Here is a 21,669-nt window from a genome sequence, read left to right as displayed (position 1 = left end):
AGCTCCGCCTCTTGTTGCCATGGTGACTTGTCGAGGAGCCGCAAGAGCAAAAATTATAATAATAAACCAGTCAGAGGAGTCTGTCCCGGTGTCTCCTTCAGTGTCCCGGTCTGTCCCGGTCTCTGTCCCGGGTCCGGTCTCCTCTCCGCCGCCATGCCGAGCCGTCAGAAGCGGCTGCTGCTGTCGGCCGGTGGTCTGTCCGGGCTCTGCTGCGCGCTGACGGCCGCCGTGTGCACAGGGCTGCCGCTGTGGGTCAGCGGGGCCGTGCTGTGCCGCACCGGGGCCGAGCTGGTCAATGCCACCGGGGCAGAGCTGGACCAGTTCCTGGGAGACCTAAACTACGGCCTGTTCACCGGCCAGAGGGTGAAGCAGTGCGGGCTGGGGGGCCGGCCGTCCCGCTTCTCCGGTGAGTCCCGACCGGCCCGGACCGGTCCCCGGAGATCCATTTAGATCCACATAGATCCCGTCAGAGACCGTGTGTAGGTTGTTTCTATACTGTAGATCTAGAGATATAGAGTGTGAACGTGTTGAATAGTTGAGCTCACCTGCTCATTAATTATTCACACTTTAAATTATTCAGAGTTTCTCAGCAGCAGAAGGTACTTTATATTTAGTTTATATTTATATTACTTTATATTGAGGTTGTTTTATATTTATATTACTTTATATTGAGGTTATTTTAAATTTATATTACTTTATTTTGAGGTTATTTTATATTTATATTACTTTATTTTGAGGTTATTTTATGTTTATGTGAGAGTCTCATTTTATTGATTATCGATCAGTTCTTATTGATCTATTCTCTCTCCTTTGGTTTTGTGCTTCAGATCTGAATAATAAAGTTTAGTTTGACTGTTAATGAGATCAGCCAACTGAAACTAACAGCTCAGAGAGAAAACAGGTCAGAGGAGAAGAACAACACGGCTCTGTTCACACACACACACACACACACACACACACACACACACACACACACACACAGACTGACTGTATTACTACTGGTCTGTTTGTTATATTAGCGGTTAGCAGGTGACCCTCTCTGTCCCAGCGTGTCTCATCTAAGCGTCTCTGTCCTCCAGTCTTCTCTGACCTGCTGAGCGCCGTCCCGGTCGGCCTCCACGTCTCCGTCATCTTCTTCTGTGGTGTGGTGGTGCTATTCTCCTCTGTGGCCACCGGCTTCTTCTTCTTCAACGCCTTTGGACGCCCGTACGAGACACTGCACGGCCCCCTGGGACTCTACCTGTGGAGCTTCATCTGCTGTGAGAAACACGCCATTACATCATTGTTACATCATCGTTACATTATCATTACATCACCTGTCACTGCTGGAAACATACAGCAGTACAGACAGCAAAGAAAATCTGACTCTGAAGTTAGTATCATGAATAAAATGTGTTCTCTGTCCCCACAAGTCTTTAATGACATGCCCACTTTTATGCTGATAACCCACGAGACTCCTCTTTACTGACATGCCCACTTTATGTTCATAACCCACAAGTCTCTTTACTGATACAGTCATGTCCACTTTAAGTTAATTACCCACGAGTCTCCTCTTTACAGACATGCCCACTTTATGCTGATAACCCACGAGTCTTTACAGACATGCCCACTTTATGCTGATAACCCACGAGTCTCCTCTTTACTGACATGCCCACTATGTGCTGATAACCCACGAGTCTCCTCTTTACAGACATGCCCACTTTATGCTGATAACCCACGAGTCTCCTCTTTAAGGACATGCCCACTTTATGTTAATAAGCCACAAGTCTCTTTACTGATACAGTCATGTCCACTTTAAGTTAATTACCCACGAGTCTCCTCTTTACAGACATGACCACTTTATGTTGATAACCCACGAGTATTTACTGACATACCCACTTTATGTTAATAACCCACAAGTCTCTTTACTGACTTGCGCACTTTATGCTGATAACCCACAAGTCTTTACTGACATGCCCACTTTATGTTGATAACCCACGAGTCTTTACTAACATGCCCACTTTATGCTGATAACCCACGAGTCTCCTCTTTACTGATGTGCCCACTTTATGCTGATAACCCAGTCTCTGTGTCTCAACAGGACCTGGCCCTCCTATTGTGATAATTATTCTAATTGTAATAAAATATTAATCGTGGCGCCGGGCTGATGACCCCATGTCTCGGGGGCGGGTCCTGAGTGACGTCAGTGCTGTGATTATTGATAAATTATGTTGATGACGGACTTCCTGTGTGCAGGCGTCTGCAGCGCTCTGGTGATGGTTCTGTTCGCGTCGGAGGTGAAACTTCATCATCTGTCCGACCGGATCGCCAACTTCAACGAGGTGAGCTTTGTGTTCCAGACGCACACAGAGCACTACGACCGCTGCTTCTGGCTCTTCTTCCTCGTCTTCACACTCCACGCTCTCAACTTCCTGCTCATCCGGCTGGCGGGAACACAGTTCCCCTTCCAGGAGACCAAGGAGGCGGAGCTGAGTGGGGGTGCCGCCGACCTCATGTACTAGAGACTAGAGACTTCTTGTCTGAACAAGAGAAACGTCTCCACCTCGATACGTTTAGTTATAAAACATTTCTATCATCAGATCCTGACGGATCAAACAGGAAACTATTCTGATCAGAACGTCTCGATTTCACCTCATCGCTTCATGTTTAACGTGTTCATTAGAAAACATCACAACAGAGAAAACACACACACACACACACACACACACACACACACACACACACACAGACAGACAGAGAAAAACCTCCCAAAAAACTAAAGAGACTCAGTTTAAAGTCACGTTTAAGATTTCTGACAGCAAGAGATCAATAATCAGCCAATTATCAATCATCAGCCAATAATCAATCAATTATCAGCCAATAATCAATGAATCAATAATCAATCAATAAATTATTAGGTTTTAAAAGTCCTTTGCATGATGAAACCTGATCGATCAGTGTATTGATCAAACAGTGTATCAGTGTACTGATCAGTCAGTGTATCAGTGTATTGTTCGCAGTAAACTGAGTCTCTTTGAGGACATTTGTCTCTTAGATTTAAATGTTTTATTTAACAGTTTGTGGATGTTTAACTTGTTTCTTTCATGTTATTTTACAATAAACAATGATAAAAAGGATTATTCTCAGAAAACTTCTGCAGCGTTTTTATTCTCCGATTTCTATATTTATCTATTGACAAACTGAATGACCTCTGAACCAATCAGAGTCCTAAACATAACCGTTAGCACGTGTGTTCTGCACATATGCAGAAAGAGTCCTGGGCTGTTTAATGTTTTATTATCATATTGGAGTCTGGAGCCAGCCCCCTGCAGGGACGCTGGGGGCCCGGGGGGGTCCTGTCTCCACCTGGTGTCCTGTTGACCAATTATAGGCTCAGCTGCAGCGCCTTCAAGTCTCAGCGCAGGCAATAACAACAACATGGCACAGCTGATAATCTTTATTATTATTATAGATTAATAAAGTTTAATTTCAGGAGATTCTTACATTAAGATTTTATTTTGTAATGAGATTTTCTTATCCTTAACCGCTTATCCACACTTGGATCACAGGGGCTGGAGTCAATCCCAGCTGACATTGGGCAAGATGCAGGGTACACCCTGGACGGATCGCCAGACTATCACAGGGCTAACACATACAGACAGACAATCACACTCTCATTCACACCTACGGGCAATTTAGAGTCACCAATTAAACCTAATTGCATGTTTTTGGACTGTGGGAGGAAGCCGGAGTACCCGGTGAGAACCCACGCTGACACGGGGAGAACATGCAAAATCCACACAGAAGAGCCGCAGGCTGGAGGCAAACAGGCGACCCTCTTGTTGTGAACAAGAGCGCTAACCACTACACCACCGTGTAGCCCATCTTATTATATATTTTATATATACAGATATACATATATATACACACACACACATACACTGATTACTTTTCAACTTAAGTACCCGGATGAGCCTAAAACATGCAGCTCCCAGTTTGTCATATGGGGGCGATATAGTGTCATATGGGGCCGATATAATGTCACATGGGGGCGATATAGTGTCATATGGGGGGTATAGCACTTTTTATACAATAAAAGTGCTTCACATAAAAAAGGAGAAAATAATAATAATAATAATAACAACAATAAAAAAACATAGAAACAAGCAAACACCCTTCGCCCATCCCCAACTCTTCACCCCACCACAAACAGCCCAACCCCAAATTTTCCACCCCTGACCCTCCATCCACCCATCCCATTAAAAACAAAGCACAAACTGAGGAAGCACCATCTCAACGTGGAGCAGTGAGGAAACACTGGAGGCAGGTAAGAAATTAATTAGATAAAATAAATAAAAATTAAGTAAGGTAAGGTAAAATAAAATAAAAAACAAAAGTAAATAATAATAAAAAGTTTTTTAAAAAGCTAGATAAAAAAGATGACAACAATAAATAATTAATTAAAAAGTAGAGCATGATAAAAAATATATAGATATAAAATAGGCTAATAAATAGTAGCAAATAAATAGATAAATAAAAGAGAACATGTTGTAACACTAAGATGCATGAGCATAAAAATATTTTAAAATGGTACAAGTAAAAGCCAAATTAAAAAGATAAGTCTTAAGTTTGCTCTTAAAATATGAACAGTCTCTGATGCCCTCAGGTCTTCAGGGAGGCTGTTCCACAAACGTGGACCACAGTGACAAAACGAAGCCTCACCATGGGTTTTTGTTCTAACTTTTGGTATTATTAAAAGGCCACTCTCAGAAGACCTGAGGTTCCTTGAGTGTTCATAGGATAAAAGTAAATCAGATAAATAGGCTGGACTAAGACCATTAAGAGATTTATAAACCAGTAAAAGAATCTTAAAATTGATTATGAAGCACACGGGCAGCCAATGCAGAGACTTTAAAATAGGTGTAATATAAGCTCTTTTTCTGGTCTTTGTCAACAGATGAGCAGCCAAATTTTGTAATAACTGTAATAGATCTAAGTTTCTGTTAGGTAGAGCATTACAATAGTCAATTCTACAGGTGATAAAAGCATGCATCAATGTCTCTGTATTGGCTTGAGAGAGAAATGTTCATACGTTGGCAATGTTCTTAGGATGATATAAGGCAGTTTTGGTAATATGTTTAATACAGTGCTAAAAGCTAAAATCACAATCAATGATAACTCCAAGGTTTTTTACTTCTTGACAAAGGTTAAAATTCAGTGCTTGGAGTTTCATAGTTAGTTTCTCTCTCTGTGCTTCAGTACCGATAATTAAAACTTCGGTTTTGTCCTGGTTGAGCTGTAAAAAATTTTCTGCCATCCATAGTTTTATGTCTAAAATACAGTTGAAAAGGGTATCTATTGGCCCTGAGTCATCAGGAGTCACGGCAATGTAAAGCTGTGTGTCATCAGCATAGCTATGGAAATTGATGCTGTGTCTCCTGATGACGTCCCCAAGTGGCAGCATGTAAAGGTTAAAAAGAGTATGTCCTAAAATTGAACCTTAGGGAACACCACAATTCATTTTAAAACTACTGGATGAACAGTCACTTATACTTACAAAAAAATATCTGCCATTAAGGTAAGATTTGACCCAGTTAAAAACAGTACCAGAGATGCCAAACAAATTATTTAGTCTACTTAAAATAATTGAATGATCAACTGTATTGAAGGCTGCAGTTTAATCAAGTAACACTAAGATGCTGTTTTTTTTTCAAGTCCATATGCATCTGAGACCATTTACCACCTTTACTAGAGCTGTCTCTGTGCTGTGATTGGCCCTAAAACCAGATTGAAATTTTTCAAAAATGTGATTTGAGTTAATAAAATCATTTAACTGATTAAAAACAAGCTTCTCTAGAATTCTCTAAAAATGGCAAGTTTGATACTGGTCAGTAATTACTAATAACTGAGGAATCTAGATTGTTTCTCTTCAGCTGAGGTTTACCTATGGCGGTCTTTAGGCTAGTGGGAAAGTTACCAGTCTGAAGGGAATAATTGACAATTGTGAGCGACTGTTCTTCTAAAATACTAATAACTGTTTTAAAAAGGCCATGGGAATCGGATCTAAAATACATGTTGAGGTTTTTAACAGGGATAAAACCTGATCAAGCATTTCAGCATCAACTAGGACAAATGTCTCCAGTTTCCAATTGTCATGGGGCCAATATATTATCATATTGGGCAAATATAGTGTCATGGGGCCGATATAGTATAATGGGGCCGATAGAGTGTCATATGAGGCCGTTATAGCATCATATGGGGCCGATAGTGCCACATGGGGCCGATATAGTGTCATGGGGCCAATATAGTGTCATATCGGGCCGAAATAGTGTCATGGGGCAGAAATAGTGTCATGTGGGGCCGATGTAGTGTCATATGGGGCTGTTCGTGTCTTATAGGGCTGATATAGTGTCATATGGGGCTGATATAGTGTTATGGGACCGATATGGGGCCAATATAGTGTCATGGGGCCGATATATCGTCATATTGGGCCAATATAGCATCATGGGGTCGATATAGTGTCATGGGGCCAATATAGTGTCATGGGGCCGATATAGTGTCATGGGGCCGATATAGTGTCAAATGGGGCCGATATAGCGTCATATGGGGCAGGTACAGCGTAATGGGGCAGATTTAGTGTCATGGGGCCAATTATGAGACAAAAAGAGGTCATTATTTAAAATACCAGCGGCGGCTATATATAAAATCATAATATAGCATGTTTTCAATAAATAATTACCTTTCCCACAGGTCTATCCTGGCCCTAGATCAGTGAACTTTAATGCCTGATCATAGATATTCACCTATAATACCTTCCTAAGTAAAGTTATTCACACACAAAAAACATAAAAAACGGCCCATTTTGAGTGAAATGCAAATCCGGAAATACAAATTAAAAGACAGATATAGGACTGGAACTGCACACTGGACCCAATAAAGGACAGATCCACAGGTGTCGACCAAACTCATAACAGAAGTAGAATAATTATTAATCATCTTATTAAAGAGTTGAATCTGTTGGACATATGGAGACACTTTAAGCCCAATGATATTGCTTACTCTTGCTACTCTAGTACGTTTAAGACATACTCACGTATAGATTATTTTTGGTATCTGCAACACTGGTTTCTAGAATACAGGACTGTTAATATAGTAGCATATTAATATCAGATCATGGTCCATGCTGTCTGATCTATGTGGATAGGAGATTGGTAAAAGATCCACCTAAATGGAGTCTAAATAAGAAATGGTTACTAGATGAAAACTTTCTTAAATATGTAGGGAATGAGATAGATAATTACTTTAAAGATAACACAAATGAAACAACAGCAGGTATTAGGTGGGATGCTTTCAAAGCCTTTTTAAGAGGACACATAATTAGTTATACCTCATCCAAAACTAGAGAATCGCGGCAAAAAAGACAGCAGTTAGAATCTAAAATACAAACTCTCCAAGAACAAGTCTTTAAGAATAGAACTCCTGTTGTAGAAAAAGAATTACTACTCTTAAGAGCAGAGTATAACAAACTATCCGCAGATAGGGCAGCCTCAGATATGCTCAGGCTCAATCAAACATTTTATGAACAAGGGGAAAAGCCTGGTAAACTGTTGGCCTGGCAAATAAAACAGTTAGAAACAAGGAAAACTATTGCTTCAATTAAGAATAATAATGGGGATACAATAATAGACCCTATTGAAATAAATAAGGAATTTAGAAAATATTATGAAAATGTATATGAATCTCAAGTAGACTATGACCCACAGTTCCAAAATTCATTCTTAGATAAATTGAAATTTCCAACTATCTCTGCTGAATTTGTGGAAGAGTTGGAGGCAGACCTAAAAGAAGAGGAAATAGGCACAGCTATCGATGGTATGAAAGCAGGAAAAACAGCGGGCCCAGATGGATTACCAATTGATCTGTATAAAAAATGTAAGTCCAAATTACTGAAGCCAGTACTAGAAATGTTTTTGGAAGCATTCCAAAGTGGTAGTTTACCAAAATCAATGACCGGTGCGGTAATAACACTGTTGCCAAAACCAGGAAAGCCCAATAACCGATGTGAAAATATGAGACCAATAAGCCTATTAAATTCTGACCTCAAAATTTTGTGCAAAGTTTTAGCAAGACGGCTTCAAGAAATATTACCTAGTATAATTCATAGGGATCAAAATGGGTTCATTCAGGGACACCAAGGATTCTATAATGTCAGAAGAGTCCTCAATGTCATTCAAGGATTGAAAGACCCCTCCAATAAGGCCCTCCTATCTTTAGACGCTGAGAAAGCTTTCGATAAGGTGGAGTGGCCTTATCTCTTTAATATCATGGAAAGATTTGGATGCGGCAATACATTTCTAAAATGGGTTCGGTTGTTGTATGCAAACCCTACAGCAGAAATATTAACAAACAAAAATATATCACAACCAATCATAATTAAAAGAGGATGTCGTCAAGGGTGTCCCCTGTCTCCGCTGTTATTCACTTTAGCGATCGAACCATTAGCAATAGCTGTACGAACGCAAACTGAAATAGCTGGAATAACAATTGGTCGAACAGAGCATAAATTAGCGTTATATGCAGATGACGTTATTTTATTCATCTCACAACTTAGTAGAACTATTCCTGTGTTGCTGGATTTAGTAAAAACATTTGGTGGCATCTCAGGATACACTATTAACTACTCTAAGTCCTCAATTTTATTGCTTGACGAGAAAGAGAAAGAAAATCCACTCAGAGAAGCTTCCCAATTTAAAGTGGTAAATCAGTTTACATATTTGGGAATAAAAATTGGATCAGAATTACCTCTAATTGTAAAATCTAATTATGAATCATTGACTGAAGAAATAACAGAGTCAATTAATAGATGGACATCCCTGCCCTTATCCTTGATTGGTAGAATCAACATTATAAAAATGAACATCCTCCCTAAGATACTTTACCTATTTCAGAATATTCCGTTGTCTCCACCTGATGGTTTTTTTAAGGGAATTAAAAAGTTATTTACTGGTTTCATATGGCAAAACAACAAAGCTAGAATTTGACTATCCCTGTTACACTTATCACATAGTAATGGTGGTTTAAAGTGTCCAAATATAACATGGTATTATTGGGCAGTACAAATAAGGACTATTAAATTTTATTTTGCAACAAGAGATATTCCACAATGGAAAGAAATGGAAGATGAAGGTTTGCGTTTGCCTTTACCCCTGTATTTTTACTCTGATACAGCAGCAAAATTGATAAAACAAACCACTAACCCGATTGTCAAAAATATGGTAAAAGTATGGTTTGAAGTACAAAAATTTACTAAAGAAACTAGTCAATTATCTCAGTACACTCCTATTTGGGGAAATCAGCGTTTTATACCAGGAAGAGCAGATGCTATATTTAGAAAGTGGGCATTAAAGGGACTAGAAAAACTTCAAGATCTGTATATGCCCAACTCCAATGACATGTTATCATTCGAACAAATTAGGCATAAATATGACATAGATAAAAAACATTTCTTTAAATTCCTCCAACTTAGGAATTACATTAGGACGAGCCAAAATAGTCTTTTAACCAGACCTCCAATTTCTAACTTGGAAAAAATTGTATCTAAAAACAGCTTAAGTAAAGGTGCTATAGCAGAGCTATATAACTATTTTTTATCAAATTCGGTTGAGAATGCAGATCATAAACGAGAAGCGTGGAAAGAAGATCTGGGTACAGACATATCATTAGAGGACTGGCAATCTATATGTAATAAGGCTCACACCCAATCAATCAACACTCGATTTAGACTATTGCAGTATAAGTGGTTGATGAGAACTTATATCACACCAGTTAAATTAAATAAATATAATAGGAATATCCCGGATGTGTGTACAAAATGTACTGAGGTGAAAGGGACATTATTCCATTGTGTGTGGCAATGCACTAAGATAAAATCTTTTTGGGAGGAGGTTAAAGAGGCAATAGAAAAAATTATTTCAAAAAGCATTTCAATGGATCTTGCACTTTTTGTCTTAGGACTTTATCCAAAAGGTCATAAATACAACAAAAGTGAAAGAATATTAATAGATATGTGTCTGTTACACGCTAAAAGAGCCATTGCAATGTTTTGGAAAAAGACCAGTAGACCGAATGCTATGTATTAGGTGAGGCAAATGCTCACAACTTTTCCTTTGGAGAGAGTGACATACATACGAAAAGGAAGGCAGGATTTGTTTGAAAAAATATGGGAACCGTTTAAAGTGTTTGTTAACGGTATTGATCTGACAATTGACAATGAAGAAGAATAAGCAGTCAGTTAAGTAAACCTTAAATCAGGATTAATGAGTTCATGTACCTGCAACTGTATAAGGCATTGAATTATGAAATGTTTTGTGGCTGAGAAGTGGATGTTTGTGATGTGTATGTGTATAGTCCATTTGTAATCTTGTTTTGTTTTGTTATGTAAGAAAATGTCAATAAATATATTGTTTAAAAAAAAATTAAAAAAAAGACAGATATAACAAAATTCCAGCAAGAAAAAATAATTTATGGGTTTTTCTACAGTCCCTGACAAAAGTCTTGTCGCTTGGGTATAAGTTGACCTTAAGTGCCCCTCAAATATATTTCTAATCATTTTTTTTTTTTACGAGAAATGGCTAATTTTAATCGCAACAGCTTTTGAAATAATATTTTGGTGCCAAACAAAACTGCTGAAAAGCATTCTAACATTCACAGCTTGGTAAAGCCCACTGCTTCAGTTTTTGCAAAGACAAAAGTCTTGTCGCCTTGTCATATGATGCACCCAAACCTAGATTACAGCCTCAACTGTGATCAATAATTAATCAGTCAATTAGTGGGTGTGTATAAAAAGAACCCCAGCACACCAGACCTTCACATCAACTGCAACTTGACCTCTGACAACATGCCTAAGATTCACCCTGAGACCAAAGCGTTGATTATCAAGAGGCTGAAGACCAGATCCACTGCTGAGGTGGCTGACACCTTCAATGTGTCTCAGCTTCAAGTGCAAAGAATAAGAAAAAGATTTGAAGAGACTGGAGATGTTTTTGACAAGCCCAGGTCTGGCAGACCCCGCAAGACAACTGCTCGAAAATCCAAGGCCAGCCCCTTTCCCACTGCAGCAGAGCTCCACCAAGCCTGGTCACCTCAAGTCCCTGTGTCAACCAGAACAGTTTCTAGAAATCTGTCTCGAAATGGCCTCCATGGTCGAATCAGTGCCCAGAAACCAGCACTAAAAAAAGCCAATTAAAAAAACGTGTGGCATTTGCCAAGGCCCACAGCCTGCTAAAATGATGGACGCTGGAAAAGTGGAAGAAGGTGGATTTCTCAGATGAATCTTCGGTTGAATTACATCACAGCCGTAGCAAATATTGCAGGAGACCTACTGGAGCCAGCATGGATCTGAGATTCACCCAGAAAACAGTTAAGTTTGGTGGCAGAAAAATCATGGTCTGGGGTTACATCCAGTATGGGGGTGTGCGAGAGATTTGAATATCAATAGCCTAAAATATCAAGAAGTATTAGCTACCTCTTACATTCCCAACCATAAAAGGGGTCAAATTTTGCAGCAGGATGGTGCTCCATCGCATACTTCCATCTCTACATCAAAGTTCCTCAAGGCAAAGCAGATCAAGGCGCTCCAGGACTGGTCAGCCCAGTCACCAGACATGAACATCATTGAGCATGTCTGGGGTAGAATGAAAGAGGAAGCATAGAAGACAAAACCCAAGAATCTTGATGAAATCTGGGAGGCATGTAAGACTGCTTTCTTTGCAATTCCTGATGACTTCATCAATAAATTGTATGAATCATTGTCGAACCACATGGATGCAGTCCTTCAAGCTCATGGAAGTCATACAAGATATTAAACATGGATCTCACAGCACCACTACTTAATTCACTGATGTTATGCAACATATTTTTGTATTTGAAGTAAATTATTTGTTCAATTTTGACATTACTCTCTGTAGGCGACAAAACTTTTGTCTTGCCAAAATCTGACCTTTCTGTGTTCATTAAATGATCAATCTTTCTTCAGTGAAGCAAATTTATTTTAGTATATTAAACATAATTTGGGAGGGTTTTAGCTTTCATATGAGCCATTTCTAAAACCAATGGATTAATTAAAAGTCAGGGACTGTAATTTGTAAATCTGAAAAAACCACAACAAGATATCATCTCAACAATGAGATAAAAACAATATTATTACCATTATTTATTTATCTATTTATTTCACTCAGTATTTTAAGACCTTTTAACCTTTGTTGGTGTAACCCAGCAAATACACACACACACACACACACACACACACACACACACACACACAATGTAATACATCTCTGTCAACTTGTAAATAAGGAACACTTCACCAACAAAAGCATAAACCTCCACTGCCCTCCCTTAGTCACTGGTTCCTTTATATATGATCAGCAGCCAGGACTCATTTTAATGAAAGAAGATAACCTGATAACAGTCAGTTTTTTCGCCTGCAGTAAATGTGTTGTTGTATCCTCGTGTGTGAATCTTTGTACACCCTGGGGTCTCTAAACAGTCTGTGAGCTGCATAAACCGGGTCTGACTAGAAAGCTGAGACTCTTGTGGATTCAATGAGCCCAATGTTCTTCATGTGTGATGATTTTAGTGAGTGAAACTTGAGCTCAGTGTATAAAATGAGCTGCTGTGACCTCTAGCATAATCACAGCCTCATGAAACTTTACAACCACAAGAGACCTAGAGCATTCACAGGATGGATGGCTGAGACACTAGATTCACGATAAGCAGCAACACAACACAAGAGCTGCCATACAATAACTCAAAATACACAAATCTACTAAATGTCAAAAGTTTCTGAAACTAAATCACAGCAGGATATTCAGTTGTTCTATAGGTCTTGGAGTCTGAATGTGGGACTCTGGAGTAGTTTAAACATTTTTATTGATTCCCCAATAAAAAATGGTAAATTTTGCACCAAATGTGTGGAAGAAACGGATCAACCCCCAAACTGCTGCAACAACTTGTGAGTCAGATCTTCATGTTATAAACACTTGGACACATCTGATGTGGTGAGACAGAAGGACGGAGGTGTCTCTGCAGGACGGCTGCTGCAGTGCATTCTGGGATGGCAGCCAAATGACCCTGATCAGCAGGACAGGAAGTAGTTTGTAATAATAGCTGCGATTAGAGAAACAGAGTCCGAGGCAGGAGACGAGCTGAGAGGAGACAAGGAGCAGGAAGACAGCGGGGGGCAGAGACATCCAGCCTCTCATTTCACTTCATCTCTTCTTTGTTTGTTGGTGGACACGTCAGAGACCACCCACGCTCTCTCTCTCTCTTTCTCTCTCTCTCTCTAAAGAAGTGAGGACCAACCAAAATGTCCTCACTTCACAAAAATGTCCTCACTCTGTTGGTTAAAATGTGTTCCGGTCCTCACTATGTAGGAACTACAAGAACACACACAGACACACAGACACTGACACACACACACACACACACACACACACAGACACAGACACTGACACACACACACACACACACAGACACACACACACTTTAGAGCGTCTCTCCTGCTGGTCAGTGGTCGGAACTTATTTCCATCAAGTTCAGGTTAGTCAAGTTAATGTAAGTTCAGACACTGCGAGTGGTCAGTGAACTAACCATCTGATCTCTTCATAGAACATCAACAGATCAACACACTGATAACAACACATTTCATGTTGATAACCCATGAGTCTCTTCTTTACTGACATGCCCACTTTATGTTGATAACCTGCACTGATTACATTTCAACAAAACAAGCCACAAATTTTGAATTATTATTATTATATGAATTATTAATGATGTTATGTCGTTCAGTGGAAACATTCAGCACAAAAGGTTTAAGTAAAATATGAATAAAAATGTCACATTATTAAAGTTTAATAACATTTATGACAAAGACAATTTTTTTCTTTATTTTAAAGTGTGTGCGTGTGTATAAGTGTGTCTGTGTGTGTATAAAGGCTCCTGTCTCACCTGTCTCCTCTGTGTGTGTGTGTGTGTGTGTGTGTGTGTATATAAAGGCTCCCGTCTCTCCTCTCTGTCTCTCAGTGTGTTTCTGCTGCAGGTAAGAACTCGTTTGATTGTTTAAATGAATTATTTTACATTTATTTTAATGTTGTGTTGATGTATAAATGTAAATTATTTTTGTGTTTAAAATAAAAAATAAATCAAACAGAGAATTCTCTGAAGTCAAAGTGAATCCTGAGGATTTAATGATAACTAATTCATTTTAATGAGAATTAAACAAATAACGTCATTATTTTATATTATTTATTTTAACTTAAAGATAAAATGATCTTTAACTTATTTTGTTTTTCACACAAATGTTTCTTTCTTCCTTTCATTCACTTTAAAGACTTCATCTACCAGTTACCTTACTCTCTACTCTTCTTTCTTCCTTTTCTTCGTCCTTTCTTTCTCTGTCTCTGTAGTCTCTGTAGCTGCAGCTGACTCCTCCATTAAGCCTCTGTGACCTCTGGGTGGCGCTGTAACAACATTAATAATAATAATACATTTTATTTGGAGGCGCCTTTCTTGGCACTCAAGGACACCGTACAAAAGGATAGAAAAGAAACAGCAATAAAATACAATATAAAATGCAATACAATACAATACAATACGACATATTGGACATTATACACTTATTATTTCACTGTGCGTGTGTGATGATCAGATCCACACAGTATCCAGTGTCTCTGTGTACTTGTACCTGCTGTCTCACTGAGACTGAAAGACCACTGAGTATTACTGCAGTTATCATGGTACAAGTACTCACACCCAGAGAAGTATTACTGCAGGTAGTACTAGTAGCATCAATTGTATTAGTATCAGTAGTATTAATATTAGTAGTATCAGTGGTATTGGTATCAGTAGTAATAGTAGTATTACTATCAGTAGTATCAGTAGTATTAGTGCTGACAGGAAGTCAACAAGAATCCTGACGTGAGTGACGGGTACTTACTGAACAATCTATTACTATTACTGCTGTACTGCAGTACTACTACTGCTACTACGCAGAGCTGGACGGGTGAGTTCAGGTGAATTTAGGTGCATTCAGGCATGTTCAGGTTGGTTCAGGTGAATTCAGGTGTGTTCAGGTGAGTTCAGGTGCATTCAGGTGAGTTCAGGTGTGTTCAGGTGAGTTCAGGAGAGTTCAGGAGCATTCAGGTGAATTCAGGTGAGTTCAGGTGCGTTCAGGTGACTTAAGGTGAGTTCAGGTTCATCCAGGTGTGTTCTCCTGTCCTCAGAGGCTGATGGATGTTGGTCGGGAAGAGGAGCAGCAGGAGGCTCTGCCCTCCTGCAGGATCCTCCCTCAGCTCTGCTCTGTCCCCCTGAGACTCAGGACGTCCCCGAACCTCGGAGGGACATCTGTCACCCCCCAGCTGACTGAGGTGAGACACGCTGTCTGCTTGTCTGTCTCTACCTGTCTCTTTGTCTGTCTGTCTGCCTGCCTGTCTGCGTGTCTCTCTCTCTTTCCCTGTCTCTCTGTCTGCCTGTTTCTCTCTCTACCTGTCTCCCTCCCCTCTGTCTGTCTTTATATGTCTTGTCTCTCAGAGTCTGAGGAGGATTCTGTTCGGGGGGACGTTTCATGTGTTTCCCTATGAGTGGAGGAGATCTGTGTTCCAGTTCAGAGAGACGGACTCGGAGGACTCGTACGCTCTGGAGACGGACATGGTGAGACACTGTGTCCTTTAGAGACAATCAGGATTCTTCAGACCAAACACTTCTGGGACTGTCACCTCCTGTGATCGTCTCACCTCGACTGTGTCAGTCTCACCTGCTCAGGTGTGTTTCAGGGCGGGGCTCGGGCTGTTCAGATGGTTGTCCAGGCTCGGATCATTAAATTCCTGCTGTTTATCCGGCAGAGCGACTCTGACACGCAGGCACTGCACAGGTGAGACGTCACATGACCCTGATCAAGCAGGTAACATCATGATGTCACAGGTGGAGAACAGCACATTCTCTCAGTCTGAGACGCTCTGCTGCACTGCAAACCATCATTTTAACAGCAGTGTTCTTGCAGACAGACAGATAATTCAGCATCCTTTAGATCAGTATATTCACATTAAATCACAGATAAATCCTCCTGATGTCTCAGGTGTGTGTCCTGATGTCTCAGGTGTGTGTCCTGTCCTCAGGCTGAGCGTGTGTCGGGCGGGGCAGGCCCGGGCGCTGGCTGCTGCGCTGACCGACAGCCTCTGGTTGGCCGGTGAGGGGGTCAGCGCCACTGTCACCTTGGTAACTGAAGACTACTGCATCACCCCGCAACTGGACTACAAACTGGACGACTTCACAGAAAGGGTACCTGACAGTGATGTCATCAGTCACATCATTCAATCAGACATCAGTTATTGATCTGAAATTAATATATTAATTATATAATAATTAGGGCCGGGACTTTAACACGTTAAGATTCATTGATTACACAAAAATTAACTAATTAATTAATTAATAAAAAATTGACGCATTTTAATCGCTCTTATTTTTGCACCGCGGAACGTTTCTCACTGGATGAGTTTCAGGCGGACTGATTATACTGGAGCACAGACGTCATGAGTTCAGACAACAACAACCCACAGTGAACATGAACAAAGAAGCTGATGAGACCGCTTTGGTTGGACCCGTGGATGGGAAATTTTGTTACAAAAAACGAACGGATGGAAGCGTTGATAAGAGCATGGTTGTGTGCAAGTTATGCAACAAGGAATTTGCATATCACCGCAGCACATCGAGCCTCAAGTATCACCTCAATGCAAAACATATAGCAGCTAGCGGCTGCTATATGTGTTTATATATATATATATATATATATATATATATATATATATGTATGTATATACATATGTGTCTATATTGTGTTTTACTTAAAAAACAAAGTATTATAGTTTACAGAAGGTCTACCTACCTATAGGCTACCTGAATTTCTGAAATGTACTATATGCTATTGCTACACTTAATGGCAAAAATTGCACAGGTCTGTTGGACTTGAACAAAATAAACAATATTTTTGTTGCTTAAGCTTAGGTATTCAGTCATTATTCAATGGTATACTAAAAATCCATCTGAAAAAAATTACTTCTCACTGTTCTCAGGTCAAATATTTATATGCGATTAAAATGTGATTAATTTCGATTAATTAATTACAAAGCATCCAATTACTTAGATTAATTTTTTTAATCGGAGTCCCGGCCCTAATAAAAATGTGACTAATTCAGCTACAGCTGTTTACGTTTCACAAGAAGGACGACGTGGAGCGATTCATCCTGCAGCATCTGCAGTGTGTGAGTCACTGATAAATCAATCAATCAATAATCATTAAATCAATCATCACATCATCATTTACCGATCAGTGTGATCAGTGTTAACCAGGGCGTTTTGCAGTTTACAGACGAGGACAGTCATGGAGTCATCCTGTTCCTCTACAGCATCATTTGCTCACGCACCGTCGACAGGTAACCCCTTCCCCTACAAGTAACCACACCCCCTTTAGATAACCAAACCCCCCCTACAGGTAACCAGCCCCCCCTCCAGGTAACAACAACCCCCTACAGGTAACCACACGGCCTACAGGTAACCCCTTCCCCTACAAGTAACCACACCCCCTTTAGATAACCAAACCCCCCCTACAGGTAACCACAACTCCCTACAGGTAACCACACCGCCTAAAGGTTACCAAAAACCCCTACAGGTAACCACACCCCCTACAGGTAACCAAAACCCCCCACAGGTAACCACACACCCTAAAGGTAACCAAAACCCCCTACAGGTAACCACTTCAGGTGTAGGAACATTTCGGTAACTCGACTGTCCCATCTTGTCCTCAGACTGAAGGAGGACCTGGACTCCAGCACGTCTCCTCTGCTGTCCCCCAGTCCAGGAAACTTTCTGTGTCATCAGGTGAGACCTCACCTGCAGGTTCTCCTGCATGTTCTCCTTGTTCTCCTGCAGGTTCTCCTGCTGGTTCCTCACAGTGTTCTCCCTGCAGGCTCTGTTGAACCTGCTGCTGACTGGTCGGGCCACGCCTCATGTCTTTAACGGCACGCTGTCCTGCGGCGAGGACGGCCGTCCCCTGCAGCGCCCCCTGCAGGGCATCCTGTCCCGCAGCGACGTCGGATATTTACACTGGAGCCACGAGCAGATGGAGCGAGGACGCCTACCACAGGTACCAATACTGCAGTACTACTACTGTACTAATACTGTAGTGCTGCAGTACTGAGGGTAATACTACAGTACTACTACTGTACTACTGCAGTACTGAGGATAATACTGCAGTAATACAACAGAGAGTACTACTGCTTTAAAGTCATCTCTGAGGAGTAATCTGATAACTGTCTGATCATGTGATCAGCTGGTTTTAATGTTTGCATGGGAATAAATCATGAATTATTATGAGATTAATCAATCAACCAATCAGGGAAGATGAGCTCTGATCAATTATTCATGTTTCCATGATGAAAAACTTAAAACGTGTCCTCTGTCCTCAGGAGTCCTCTCTGTCCTCAGGTGTCCCCTCTGTCCTCAGGTGTCCCCTCTGTCCTCTGTGTCCTCAGGTGGGCTCCAGGCTGAAGACGCCCCTGTTCCCAGTCTGGCTCTGCTGTATCAACCGGAACTTCTCTGTGGCATTCAGCCTGAAGCGCTCGCTGCTCTCTGATTGGAGGACGGAGCACCTGTTCCAGCTGTTCTACTGCGGCGGGCGGTGGTCCCCGAGGACGACGGCGCGGCTGACCATAGGTGAGGATGGGCGTGGCGGGATGGGGGTCTCCTCAGGGCTGGACCGCTCATACCGGACTCTGTCCACAGATACCCGCTCCAACCGATGGGGGGCGTCAGGCGAGCAAGAGACCAGCTCCCGGCCCCTGGACATGACCATCAGGACCAAGTGGGCCGGCGCCGCCGTGGACTGGAGCGGCACCGCCCCCTTCTACTGATCAGCTTACCCGCAGACTTGTAGGACCAGGTCCGATCTGAACCTCAGAACCAGCTGCTGGTGTTACATGTTTTGACAATAATTTTAAGTTTCATTCTGAAACTTTCTTGATTAAAATGTAAATGTTATGTAAAAAAATGTAAAAAAAAAAAAAAAAAAAAAAACTTCAGAAAGAAAAACTTTCATTTTAAATGTGAAACTTTTGATCATGTGACTGATGATGAAACAGGAAGTCTGATTATTTATTTAAACACATTCAAACACAACACAAAACCAACAGCAGGACCAGGACTGAAAGAACTGGATCTCTCTGACACTTCTGAACACTGTGAACCTCAGACTGTGTGGATCTGGACTGGATCAGAACCAGAACCAGCTGCTAGTCCAGAGAACAGAGCAGAACTGGATCCTGTAAATATGGGCTGGGTCTTCAAGTCATTTTTAGTTCTGTTCAGATGAGACTTCAGTTTCTCTGACAGTTTCAATCCCGGAGAGTCAAACCCAGGACCATCAGGGACCATCAGGGACCAGCAGGTGGTCTACCAACCTCCTCTACTGGTCTTCAGATCTAGACCATCCCACTCCACTGCAGCGAGGTGTAGAGGACGCGGCCGTCTGTCCCTGGTGAGCAGAGCAGGACGGTCTTCTTGACGTTGGATCCTAGCCGAGCCACCGCGAGGACGTCCAGCAGACAGACGGACTCATCCTCCGAGAGACAGACAGCGATGAAGTGAGCGTGGAAACGAAGTGGATCACCTGAAGAAGATAAGAGGTTAGAGAGTCCAGAAACAAAACCAGAACCAGAACCAGAACCAGAACACACTGACCTGGGTACACCAGGAAGTCCCCTCCAAACTTCCCCGCCGACGTCAGGTAGAAGCCCTGCCCCCTCAGGTCTCTGAACACCTGGTACCTGGCGCTGGTGTCGCAGCGCAGCTCGTCCTGCGCTTTGATTGGCCGGACGGCTCGCAGGAAGGCCCGGGCCTCGGGACAATGAGAAAGCCCCGCCCTCGCCGTGCTCAGCTGGACCACCATCGCCGAGCGAGGGAAGGTGAAGCTGCGGTCCAGCGCCGTCAGGCAGCTGCTCAGGGCCTTATCTAAGCCCCCCGCTGCAGACCAGGACCAGGACCAGGACCAGAACCAAAACCATTACTTCAGACTGCAGGTTCAGACAGAACAATGACCTCATGATGACTCGTCCTCACCTGTGTTTGATGTCATAGCTCGGCGCATCGCTGACTTCCTGTCCTCCAGAGCGAGGACACTCTGCTCCTCATAACTCCTCTGCTGCTCCTCCTGATACTGCTGCACACCAAGCTCCGCCCCCTTGCCATCCTGCACCAGCAACAACCAATCAAATCACTGCTGACTACCAGGTAAACTAACCTGGTTATAAGCAGTCTAACCTGGTTATCAGAGGAAAACTAACCTGGTTATCAGAGGTAAACTAACCTGGTTATCAGAGGTAAACTAACCTGGTTATAAGCAGTAAACTAACCTGGTTATCAGAGGTAAACTAACCTGGTTATCAGCTGTAACCTAACCTGGATATCAGCCGTGAACTAACCTGGTTATCAGCCGTAAACTAACCTGGTTATCAGAGGTAAACTAACCTGGTTATCAGAGGTAAACTAACCTGGTTATAAGCAGTAAACTAAACTGGTTATCAGAGGTAAACTAACCTGGTTATCAGCTGTAACCTAACCTGGATATCAGCCGTGAACTAACCTGGTTATCGGCCGTAAACTAACCTGGTTATCAGGTGTGGCGGCGGCGTGGCAGTGGGTCAGCAGCCTCTCCTCCTCTGGTAGCAGCAGCAGCGGTCGGCCCAGTCGGGCGTTCTGGCGCGGTGTGCGGGCCAGCGAGCCCAGCAGCGCCCCCACCAGACCCTGAGACCGCACTGAACGTAGGTCCTCCACGCGCCACAGCAGGGGGGCGGAGTCACACACACTGACCGCCACCGCCGGACACGAGGAGGCAGACGATTCCTCCCCGCAGAGAGACTCGTCCATCACAAGGACCTGAAGAGGACAAGATCAATACACCGATCAGCTGATCACACACACACACACACACACACCAATCAGTCAGAACATGTGTGTGCCTGGTGAATCATTTCAGGAATATGGGGGCGTGGCTAATCAAAAGGGGGCGTGGCTAATCAAAAGAGGCAGGGTAATCAATCAGCAGTTAAACAGGGAATCTGTCCTGAGTTCACAGACACCTCACACAAGTCTCTAGGACAAACGGTTCATTAGTTAGTAAAAGGGGGCGTGGCCAATCAAAAGGGGCGGGGTAATCAATCACCAGTTAAACAGGGACTTTATGCCAAGTAATCTGACACCTTATACAAGTTTCTAGGACAAACGGTTAATTAGTTATGAAAGGGGGCGTGGTTAATGTAAAGGGGCGGGACTTTATGATATATTGTTAAGTAGAACTGGTCAGTGATGAACCATCATCATGCATGACAAGTTTGAGGCAGATTGGACAATGTATGGTCAAGTTATAAGGTCTCATGTTTTATGAAGTCTGTTCACTTAGAGTAAACTGACAGTTATCAGTTAGAATGTCTGTGTTGGAGGAGGGAGGGGGGGGGGGCTTTGGTAGCTAAGCAACCACGTGGCCAGGTGGAGTTGACCAATAAGAGCAGAGCAATCAACTGAAATTAACTGCTGTTGGAGACAGTTCCGCAGACAGAGGTGGACAAACTGAAATTTCTGGCCTCG

At 42.1% G+C, this 21,669-nt stretch overlaps 3 protein-coding genes across 4 annotated transcripts in view; 2 read left to right on the top strand and 1 right to left on the bottom strand.

Annotated features, from left to right (window-relative positions):
• The first annotated feature begins 34 nt into the window (after positions 1-34).
• Positions 35-3,116, top strand: clrn1 (clarin 1). Its single transcript, XM_059331627.1, has 3 exons — positions 35-406; positions 1,080-1,259; positions 2,236-3,116. The coding sequence occupies exons 1-3, from the start codon at positions 154-156 to the stop codon at positions 2,499-2,501; spliced, it is 699 nt and encodes a 232-aa protein (XP_059187610.1). The 5' UTR covers positions 35-153; the 3' UTR covers positions 2,502-3,116.
• Positions 3,117-15,500: 12,384 nt separating this feature from the next.
• On the top strand, positions 15,501-18,941 carry mindy4b (MINDY family member 4B). Its single transcript, XM_059331631.1, has 9 exons — positions 15,501-15,687; positions 15,810-15,907; positions 16,158-16,314; positions 17,229-17,294; positions 17,395-17,465; positions 17,838-17,910; positions 17,999-18,175; positions 18,564-18,744; positions 18,814-18,941. The coding sequence occupies exons 1-9, from the start codon at positions 15,685-15,687 to the stop codon at positions 18,939-18,941; spliced, it is 954 nt and encodes a 317-aa protein (XP_059187614.1). The 5' UTR covers positions 15,501-15,684.
• Positions 18,942-19,165: 224 nt separating this feature from the next.
• Positions 19,166-21,669, bottom strand: part of tsen34 (TSEN34 tRNA splicing endonuclease subunit) — a 64,014-nt gene continuing 61,510 nt past the window's right edge. Inside the window, exons 2-5 of one of the 2 annotated variants that reach the window (XM_059331625.1) lie at positions 20,692-20,992; positions 20,146-20,275; positions 19,768-20,049; positions 19,166-19,696 (exon numbers count right to left, since the gene is read on the bottom strand). In XM_059331625.1, the coding sequence (XP_059187608.1) occupies positions 19,509-19,696; positions 19,768-20,049; positions 20,146-20,275; positions 20,692-20,952 (861 nt within the window). In that variant the 5' untranslated portion in view covers positions 20,953-20,992 and the 3' untranslated portion in view covers positions 19,166-19,508. The remainder of the gene's footprint in view (positions 19,697-19,767; positions 20,050-20,145; positions 20,276-20,691; positions 20,993-21,669) is intronic. The other variant, XM_059331624.1, reaches the window with a different exon arrangement.

Source organism: Centropristis striata, chromosome 4, assembly GCF_030273125.1.
Source record: "Centropristis striata isolate RG_2023a ecotype Rhode Island chromosome 4, C.striata_1.0, whole genome shotgun sequence".
Lineage (NCBI taxonomy): Eukaryota > Metazoa > Chordata > Actinopteri > Perciformes > Serranidae > Centropristis > Centropristis striata.
Note: the sequence above shows the minus strand (reverse complement) of the source record. Positions and strands in the feature narration are given on the sequence as shown.

Coding starts and splice junctions, on each gene's coding strand:
- clrn1 (XM_059331627.1), top strand. CDS start 154: ATGCCGAGCCGTCAGAAGCGGCTGCTGCTGTCGGCCGGTGGTCTGTCC. Junction 407..1,079: donor CCGGCCGTCCCGCTTCTCCG/GTGAGTCCCGAC, acceptor TCTGTCCTCCAG/TCTTCTCTGACCTGCTGAGC. Junction 1,260..2,235: donor CCTGTGGAGCTTCATCTGCT/GTGAGAAACACG, acceptor TCCTGTGTGCAG/GCGTCTGCAGCGCTCTGGTG.
- mindy4b (XM_059331631.1), top strand. Junction 17,295..17,394: donor TCCTGCAGCATCTGCAGTGT/GTGAGTCACTGA, acceptor GGCGTTTTGCAG/TTTACAGACGAGGACAGTCA. Junction 18,745..18,813: donor GACGGCGCGGCTGACCATAG/GTGAGGATGGGC, acceptor CTCTGTCCACAG/ATACCCGCTCCAACCGATGG.